Raw genomic sequence first — 9,245 nt, 5'->3', positions numbered from 1 at the left:
GGGGCCCCGGGAGGGCCGGGTGACCACCCACTGCCCCCGCTGGTGCGGCCATGCCAGAAGCTGGGAAGCTCCTCTGGCATTTTGTGCCGGAGAGGTTGGGAAGCAAGGGGCAAAATGAGCTCCGTGCAGTGGGTTCCCTGTGTCTCCCATAAAGGGGTGCGTCTCCTGCAGGGTGTGGGAAAGGGGTGTCCTCCTGCCAGCACGTCCCTGCCATGGCAGATACTGCCCCCAGAATATAGGATGGGGAAGGGGCCGGCAAGTCCCATCACATCAGCCTGGGGAGTGATGGCCCCCCGGGGTTCAAATCCTTCCAGCCCCCATGTAGGACGGTCACAGGGAGAGGGGATGGGGGTGTGGGGGTGTGGTGAGATTCCTGGCCCGGTGGAGAGGATGTGACAGCTGTCCTGGGCCACTGCCGGTGGGGGAACGTCAGAGGTGTCCCCTGAAACCAGAGCCCTGGCATGCCACTGCTGAGCTGGGGAAGGAGACACCTCTCTGGGCCCCTGCCTTGCACTGCGGGATGGGGGGTGCTGGGGGGACACTGTGGGGCCAGATGGGGGATCATGTGGGCCGGGGAGAAATGTGGGCACTGATGGCATCTCTGCCAGCTGCAGTGGGTCTGCAGGGGACGGTGCTGTGCTGGAGGGGCAGCTCCTTCCCCAGCCCATCCTGCCCCAAGTGCCCAGCCCACAGGGGTAGCAGGGCCAGTACCACCACACCCCTTCTGGCCACAGCTGGGGTCCACCACAGTCAGGACATCCAACACCCATTCCCTGGGTGGGCATCACCCTCCCAGGACACACACAGTGTTGAGGCTGGGCATTGTGCCTATTGGGGCACACTGAGGGCAGCCACCAGTTCAATGCCCCACGGCAAGAAGCTTTATTTTCCCAAACCAAGACAGGTGGGGGAGAGGCTGGTACATGGGATCCCCACAGCCCCCTAGACGAAGCGCTTGTTCTCCTCCCGGTAGTCGTAGGGGTCTCCAGCAAAGGGCAGTGGTGGTGGGTGGTTGTAGATGCCCATGAGGAAGATCCAGAGGGTGCCCACCACCAGCGTGGGGGTGATGAGGAAGAAGCACAGGCGGTCCAGGGTCCGGGCCACGCGGTTCCAGTTGTCGATCTCCTGTGGAGACAGCCAGGAGCCAGGCAGTGCAGGGGCACAGGGGGCACAGGGAGCTCCCCCTGCCCTCCCAGTGCCCACGTCCCCACCTCATTGTAGCTGTTTTCATCCCTCATGTGCTTGACAATGTAGTTGGCATTGTCGATGACGGGTTTGAGGTGCTCGTAGGGCTGCTCCTCGCCTGAGTCCATGCCCAGCGGCACCAAGCCTGGGGATGAGAGAGGGGGCGGTGAGATGGGCCCCTAAGGGCTGCCAGCCCTGGAGACCCAGCCCCACCACCCTTCCCTCTGTCCCCACAGAGGGGCCGTGGCTCACGGGCCGGGGTGATGCGGCTGGTCAGCCCGTGCCGCTCCGACTGCTTCTCGAACATGAGCTCGCTGCGGGACTTGACGCTGAAGTATTCCTCTGCCTTGGCGATGTAGCCGGCCGAGCTGCAGCGCCGGATGCAGGGGGCGCCCGCCGGGCTCTCGCTCGGCTGTGTCATGCCCAGCAGCCTGGGCAGGCTCTCCAGGAAGACCTGGGACACAAGAGGGAATGTCATGTCCCTTGGCCACCTCCCCAGTGTGTTGCTGCCTTGCCACCACTTTCTGCCCACAAACTCCATCTGGAGTGCAATGCCAGGGCTCTGCCATCCCATGCCCTCTGTGGGGTACAGTGTGACCCTTGTACCCAGCAGTGCACCCACCCCAGCCCACACCCCGCTCACCTCTCTGACCCAGTCAGACATGATGTGGGTGCTGGGGGTGCGGAAGTGGAAGTTGAGGACCACGACGGAGATGATCACCACGGCTGTCACCAGAAGCATGATAAAAAGCAGGTACCTGGGAGGGAACATGGTCTTGGAGCTGGCATTGCCGCAGGGACTGGGCACAGGCAGAGGTGCCCTCTGGCACCAAGGGACTCCACAATGTCCCCACTGCACTCAGTGGTGCCCAGGACTCACTTGCCAATAAGGGGGATGGCGTGGGAAGTGGCAGGCAGGCGCTGGGAGATCAGCAGGAGGAAGACAGACTGGGCCAGGAGCACTGAGATTACCAGGGTCATCTTCTCACCACCTGGAGAACAGGTAAGCTCAGGGCAAACCTTGCCCCAGGTACCTCTAGCAGAGTCCCCAGTGCCAAGGTTGCCCTTCCAGTGTCCCATGACCCCCTTAAGGGGTTTTCTGTTATGGGAGTACCCTGGGGTCCCACATGGGATATCCTGTGCCCAAATACATCTCTGCCAGGATGCCTGGCTGGGGTGATGGTGTTCTACTGGGGATATTCCAGTTCTAGGATGTCCTCATGTTGGGCATTGGGGTGTTTCCTGGTGCAGGTGTGGGACACAGAGGTGTCCCATGGATGTGACTCCCATTACTGGCACACATGCCACAGGGCTCACTCACTGTCGGCGGGCAGGTAGAAGACCAGGATGACCATGAAGGCGATGAGGATGCAGGGTATGACGATGTTGATGACGTAGAAGAGCGGCTTGCGCTTGATGATGAGGTAGAATGTGATGTCCTGGTGCTCACTGGTGTCCGGGGGAATGTCAGGGTAGACGTTCTTGCGGGCTGGGCGGTGGATGATTTCCCATTCCCCATTCTCTGCCAGGGCACAGGGGACAGCACATGGCATGGGGAACACCTGCCATGGCTGTCCTCACTAGGTCCCCTAGGACCATCTCCCCCCTCAGGATGTGGATAGCATTCCAAGGTGGAATGAGTGCCAGGATGCCAAAGCCCGAGGTAGTGAAGTTTCTCCATGGCAGTGTGCCCCCACTCCACAATGCATCCCCCTGCCCCTGACCTTTACATGGTGTCCCACTGCCACAGGACATGGCAGAGAGCACCAGCATTACCTGTGAAGCCTTCGGGGTCAATGATGATCCATTCCACTGGGTAAGACCTCCCTGTGTCTGGGTCACTATCCGTCTTCAAGTGTATGTTGATCTCCAGGGCACTGTATGCCAGGGACCTGGACCACAGCCAGGGGGTCAGACAGTGAGGGGCTGCTGGGTACCCACCACCCAACCCACCCTGACCTCCAACATGATGGACTTAGGCCACCAAGTCACCTACAGACCCCCACCTTGCTGCACCTCGACAGCAAGGGGAGGTGCTGGCAGCAGCAAACACTCAGGCGTGACATGGCCACACTGCTGCCCTGACCCAGCCAGCAGCACCTGAATCTGAGGGAGCAGTTCTGCCAGTCGAAGGGGAAGAAGTCCACGTTGATGAGGCAGGTGCTGCGGAAGATGGCGGGGGGCAGCCAGTAGACGTAGCCCGTGTCGTAGATGAGGACGTTGCAGTAGTAGGCAACCTCAAAGAGCCCATCATTGCTGTGCCAGCAGGGACACAAGGTTATGGCACGGCTGGGAAGGGGCCAGGGGAGTCCTGGACAGGCACTGGGAACAGTTCGGAAGGATTGGGAGGGGAAATTCAGGCATAGCTCACTTGTTCTCCAGGACTATCTCTGGCAGCCACAGCATGTCTGGCGGCAGGCGGAGCACCTCAACACCCCCAAACTCAGACTTGTTCCACTGCAGGCGGTAATCGGTCCAGCCCTGGAGGGGAGGATCCTCAGGTCACCCCCTCACCATGCTGGGCCACCCCACGGTGGCACAACTGATGCTGTGACACCTGCCCCTACTCACGTGCTCGAGCCATACGTTGGTGGTGAGCGTCTCGTCCACCTCTTTCTGCAAAGAGCACCACGGGGCAGTGAGATGCCAGAGTGTCCCCCCAGCCCAGGACCCCCAACCCTTGCCAGCCCAGGCTGGGACAGCAGCCTCAGGGTTCCCCCCCACGCAACCAGCCCTAGGGGTGAGGCATGGCTGGGGAACACCCCACAGTGGGCCCTGCCCACCGGGACTCACCAGTGAGATTAGGTTGGAGAGGGTGAGGGCCAGGTAGACATCCACAACCTCGTCAGTGGAGACCACAGGGCGCAGCTCTTTGTCATAGCCCTTCTCCTCGAACAGGTGGTGGATGAGCCGCTCCTCGTGGTTCACACAGAGCCCACCTGGGGGTGTGGGGTCAGGCAAACCAGGGGGCTCAGGGGTTACTGGGCCCCTAGGGATGCTCAGCAGGGGCAGGGTGGTATAAGAATAGAGGGGAGAGGAACAGAGGAACAGGCCAGGACACTGCGGGTCTGTGCTGCACAGGACAACAGACATGGACGTGCAGGAATGACAGACACATGGGAGCACCTGGTCACACATGGTCACACGGGACAAGGACGTGGGCACAGACACAGAGGGACACACAGACACAAACCCAGCACAGAGAGGGACACAGACACAAGACATTTGGATACAGACATGGTAGAACTGTGCCCATAGAGGCTGTACACACAGAACACACGTGGACTCATGGACACAGACCCAGAGTGTGCAGGGACACGTGGTCATAGATTCAGCACAGACAGACCCTTACAGGGACACATGGACACAATGACACTGTGCACTGACAACACAGCCCGGCTAAGGAGATGGCTCTGGGTGGCACAGCCAGGAAAGAAGCACAAAGGACACGCAGTGAACGGACTATGCCAGGTAATACCCAAAATGCAGCCCTGGGGACCCTGGTGCCCAGTTTGGACCCTGCCACCATCATCCCCCACCAGCCCATCGAGGGGGCCCATAATCCCCTGGGCACCCCATGCAGCAGGGCACCCCATGACCCAGCCCCTGCTCACCCGACAGCAGCAGTGCCCCGAGCAGCCCCAGCTGCTGCAGCAGGTTCCCCATGCCGTGCCCGCGGTGCCCTCACGCCGTGCCAGGCCCTGGCTGCTTCCCTGCCTGGCCTGGCTGAGCGGATGTCCGGCTGCCGGAGGGAGCGGGAGATGGATGGTGCCAGGTGCTGAGGGGGAAGGGTGCCAGCAGCAGAGAGCTGCTCCAGCCCCTCTCTTCCGGCACCCCACGTGCAGGGAAGGGGAGATGGGCAGGCACAGCTGCCCTTGCTGCCCCCACGGGTGTCAGCCTGAGCCTGGGCACCGCAGCACAGGCACTGCTGGGCACGGGGAGCAGCTGTCCCTGCCCTGCTGCTCAGCAGTCCCAGTGATGCTGCTCCAAGTGGCAGGGACCCCACAGCGTCCCCAGGGTACCCACTGATGCCCAAGCACAGGGCTGGCACCCCCCACTGACCACTGACCCTGGGCACGCTTGGCCCCTGCATTGGGAGCTTTCATGTGGGTCCTGGAGGGTGTCACCAGGGTGAGCACCAGGGCTGTGCTGTGGGTGCTGCAGGGACAGGAGGATGTCTGACCCCTGGGGAAGGGGCTGGGGAGTCTGCGCCAGGGTGGGCACAGCAGAAACCAAGGCTGGAGGCATCACTTCAGAGTACAAGGGGGATGGAAGGGGGATGGAAGGGGGATGCAATGGGATATCATAGCTCCCCTGGAAAGTCCTTCCACTGTCACCCAGTTCACCAGCACTGTGGGGCACAGTACTTGCTTCACATTCACCAGCTACTGGAAAATAGAGCCCTTCTTTATTGAAAAATAAACTTTCTCTGTACAAATAAATAACAGCTCAGGTGCCTCTGGGGAAGATGGGGTGAGGGTGGGCTTGCCAAGGTGGGGGTTCCAGGGGAGAGGAGGACTGTGATTCCTGGCTGAGATGCTTCAGGTACCCGCCAGGGCCCCTTTGCCCTGGGGAAGTAAGGAAGTGCTGGTGGAAGAGAGACTGAGGTACAATTGGGGAGAAAGGGGTGGAAGAGCCTAAGACTGGGTGTGGAGTGTGTTTGGAGGACACAAGGGACACCTGCCCCAGTGCCCTCTCCCCATGCCAGCACACTGCCCCTTTAGGTTTTCAGCACTTCAAGAGCCAGAGCGACGAGGCCAGGCATGCTACGGGCCAGTGTGTCACTGTCCAGCCCCACAAGGCCAGTGAAGGCCGTGGGGCGGCCCCCCACAGTGGCCCGAACCTGTGCCCGGTACAGTCCCTTGGTGTTTTTGGAGCCCAAGTCCACCAGGATCTGTGGGGAGACAACAGCACCATGAGGCCCAGGGGAGCCACGGGCAGAGTGGGACAGTGGCACTGCCTGGGGGGATGGATGGCACTGGCTGGCTGCCAGGGTGTGTGGCACTCACCTCTTGGAAGGTCATGGCCAGCTGTGCCTCGGGCACGCGCAGCACCCAGGCGTACATGTCCCGCACCGCGCCCACCTGCGCTGCCGACGCATTGAGGCCAGGGCAGGCTGCAACCGCCCAGACAGGCAGCAGAGACATGGAGGGGACATCAGGGATCAGTCGTGGGGACACCGTGCTGCTGCCCACCACAGGGAGGAGCACCCTTGCTCTGGGGACACCAGGGGAGCACGGGCAGAGCGGGGGAATATAGCAAAAGACAGGGGCGCAAGGCTGGGCTTGTCACCGTTCCCATGGTGATGCCTTGCACCCCGTGGTATCTGTGGGAGCTTACCTCTGCCCACACCTGCCTCCTCATCCTCTTCCTCCTCCACTTTGGGCAGCTCCGTGGGCACCAGTTCTCGTTTCTCCCTCCCTGCCACCAAGAGAGGTGTAAAACACCGCTGGGCACTGGCCGGGCACAGAGCTGGCTGGTGGATGGACACCCTGCGGCCCCACTGCCCCAGTCCCTCCATGCTCACGGGGTTCATGGCTTGGCACGGGGGTCCCTGCCAGCTCTCCAGATGCCCATTGTGGTTCCATGGCTTCCAGGGTGGTGCCAAGGTCCAGCTCTGCCCGCAGCTGGGTGAGGAAGGCTCGTCCCTGTGCCACCATCTCCTCCACCACATCCTCACCCTGACGAAGGGAAGAGTGGGACCAGATGGGTGATGGGGGCACCCGTGGGCACAGCCACGTGCATGGGGGCAGAGTGCAGGGCATGGGTGTGCTGGTGTCAGACAAGGCACTGGTGACATGCAAGTGCTTTGTGGCTGTGTTGGGTCAGACCCTAAGCTGCAGGGTCAGACCCATGGCTGGCTCTGCACTGGCTGGACTCGGAGCACTGGTTTGTTTGGGGAGGGTGAGATGCCCTTTCTGTTGGTGGCAAAGTGAGAGATGCCACTTCTGCAGCTGCACAGAGGACAATGAACCCAAGGGATGTCAGGAGGGGACACAGGGGAACTGAAGGGGATTGGTCCCAGGTGGCCCAGTCGCAAGAGGACAGGCGTCCCCCAGCCTGTCCCTCCCCACATACCTGCAGGAAGAGCTGCATCTCCCCAGAGAGCTGCTCCCTGTCCTGTGTTGTCACCAGGTGGCTGTCCCCTGCCACAGTCCTCAGAGCCTCCACCCAGTCCTGCAACTGGGGTCCCACTACCCCAAAAAGCTCTGCAAAGGGGGGCAGCCGCCTGCCCCCCCACCTGGAAGCAAAATGGGGGGAGCTCAGACTGGGTGGGCAATGCCACCCTCTGCACCCCACCTGGGCACCCTGGGAGAGTGCCCTGGTAGCAGCAAGAACAGGATCCCAGTGCTTCAGGCTGTCCCCAAAATGCCGTGTCAGTGCCCACCAGTATCTCAGCCAGCTCCCCAGCCTCTTTAGCCCCTCATGCCATGGCCCACCATGCCTCACCTGCTGAGGGGTCTCTGGGGTCCCACTGCTGTGGGGCTGGATTGGCCCCCTGCCACAGCCAGGCCTGTGGGGACAAGAAAAGGACAGGACAAAGGATAGAGGAGCCCTGTTGGGAAGCCAGGGCAGGCTGCTGCTGCTCCAACCACCAACACAGGGGAGACTGAGGGGACCCCAAGTGGGCATGGGGTGGTCCAGCCTGGGAGAGTACCTGGGGCATCCCTGCGGACACGGGGAGGGAAGAAGTGCCCGTAGATCTTGCCCAGGAGCTGGGGCAGAGCGCGAGTGAGGAAGGAGAAGTCAAACTGGTTTCGGATGAAGTCCCCAGCCTGGTGCAAGAGATCCACCAAGGTCTGGGCATAGGAGTGCAGCTCTGTGGGCATAGAGGGAGAGACGTGACCCTGACCCCATGCCAGAAACGGGGTCCCTCCCTACACCCTAGCCCTGGCACGACCCCCAGCTCACCACATCGTCTCGTCCTGGCATGGCAGGTCTCCTCGGCCAGACGGGCACAGGTGGCCCGGCCCTGAGGAGCCCGAGCTCGGGGGGCAGCTGTGCCACGGCCAGCAGGTCGAAGCAGCTCGGCTCTCGGCTGCCAGGGGCAGCTGTGAGAGAACCGGCGCTGCCATGAAAGCTGAAAACCCCCTGGGCATGTCCGTGCCCCCTGCGGTGCGGCCAGGAGCACTCACAGTCCATCTGCAGACTCAGCCAGTCCGTGAAGGAGGTGACGCGCGTGTAGACTCCTGGTTTGCCCCGCTCGCCGCAGCCATCCCCCCACGAGGTGATGCCGTAGAGGACAAAGTGGTGCGAAGTGGGGTCCTCACATGCCAGCGGCCCCCCTGAGTCACCCTGCGGAGGAAATGCCGGTGCACTGGGCTGGGCTGGGACCCCAGCCATACTGATGGGCTGTGTACGTGCCCGGCACTGTGTGAGGGATTTTTGAAGTGGGGTGCTGTCAGTCCCTCAGGCACGGTGTTACCTGGCAGGAGTCGATGCCTCCAGACAAATACCCAGCACAGAACATGGCACTGGTGAGAAGATCCTTGCCCAGGGCACCCCGGCACGTCTCCTGGCTGAGCAGGGGCACCTGTGCCTCCATCACCACGTCGGCTGCTGGTCCCTCTGCCAGGCAAGGCACCCGTTATGGGGTGCCCTGTGCCCGGACATCTCCCTCTCTTTCACATCCCCCTGCCCTGCCTCCCCGCGCTGGGGTTGGCACCAGAGAAGGCACAGAGGGGAAGACTGCACCGTGTCTCTTACCTTCGTAGAGGGAGCCCCAGCCCGCGATGTAGCAGGGCGTGCCGGGGCTGGGCTCCGTGGAGCCGCTGGGAAGGCACACGGGGCTGACGGTGGGTGATGGGGCCAGCGGCACTGCCAGCTCCAGCAGCGCCAGGTCCCCGTGGAACGTCTTGGGGTTAAACTGGAAGGAGATGCGGGGATGCCCATGTGGGGGTGTCGGTGTGGGCCCCTGGGGCATGCACAGGGAGGTGGGGGTGGTGCCCACCTCCACCGACCTTAGGGTGAGGCAGGATGCGCCGGACGGGGACTGCCCGTTTGCCCGCTCCCGGCTTGCCCAGCTCGTGGTCGCCCACCACCACTGTCCAGGCCAGCTC

General features: G+C 62.3%; 2 protein-coding genes across 3 annotated transcripts in view; both read right to left on the bottom strand.

Moving 5' to 3' along the window:
- Positions 1-883: 883 nt before the first annotated feature.
- On the bottom strand, positions 884-4,928 carry CHRND (cholinergic receptor nicotinic delta subunit). 2 transcript variants are annotated; one of them, XM_005418987.2, is made up of 12 exons: positions 4,800-4,928; positions 3,979-4,124; positions 3,757-3,801; positions 3,557-3,666; positions 3,286-3,441; positions 2,962-3,077; positions 2,507-2,707; positions 2,066-2,177; positions 1,829-1,943; positions 1,438-1,639; positions 1,212-1,330; positions 884-1,125 (listed from the first exon to the last, which is right to left on the bottom strand). In XM_005418987.2, the coding sequence occupies exons 1-12, from the start codon at positions 4,849-4,851 to the stop codon at positions 943-945; spliced, it is 1,557 nt and encodes a 518-aa protein (XP_005419044.1). In that variant the 5' UTR covers positions 4,852-4,928; the 3' UTR covers positions 884-942. The 2 variants fall into 2 exon arrangements, with proteins under 2 accessions (XP_005419044.1, XP_030911365.1); XM_031055505.1 differs by lacking the exon at positions 4,800-4,928 and having other exon boundaries at positions 3,979-4,371.
- Positions 4,929-5,579: 651 nt separating this feature from the next.
- Positions 5,580-9,245, bottom strand: part of PRSS56 (serine protease 56) — a 6,534-nt gene continuing 2,868 nt past the window's right edge. Inside the window, 13 exon segments of the mRNA XM_031055427.1 lie at positions 5,580-6,079; positions 6,195-6,301; positions 6,526-6,606; positions 6,713-6,866; positions 7,264-7,426; positions 7,636-7,699; positions 7,844-8,005; positions 8,098-8,172; positions 8,175-8,237; positions 8,322-8,481; positions 8,612-8,754; positions 8,893-9,052; positions 9,147-9,242. Of these exon segments, the coding sequence (XP_030911287.1) occupies positions 5,906-6,079; positions 6,195-6,301; positions 6,526-6,606; positions 6,713-6,866; positions 7,264-7,426; positions 7,636-7,699; positions 7,844-8,005; positions 8,098-8,172; positions 8,175-8,237; positions 8,322-8,481; positions 8,612-8,754; positions 8,893-9,052; positions 9,147-9,242 (1,602 nt within the window). The 3' untranslated portion in view covers positions 5,580-5,905.

The sequence above is a fragment of the Geospiza fortis genome, unplaced genomic scaffold (assembly GCF_000277835.1).
Source record: "Geospiza fortis unplaced genomic scaffold, GeoFor_1.0 scaffold172, whole genome shotgun sequence".
Taxonomy (NCBI): domain Eukaryota; kingdom Metazoa; phylum Chordata; class Aves; order Passeriformes; family Thraupidae; genus Geospiza; species Geospiza fortis.
The sequence above is the reverse complement of the archived record's forward strand: the minus strand, read 5'-3'. Positions and strand labels throughout refer to the sequence as shown.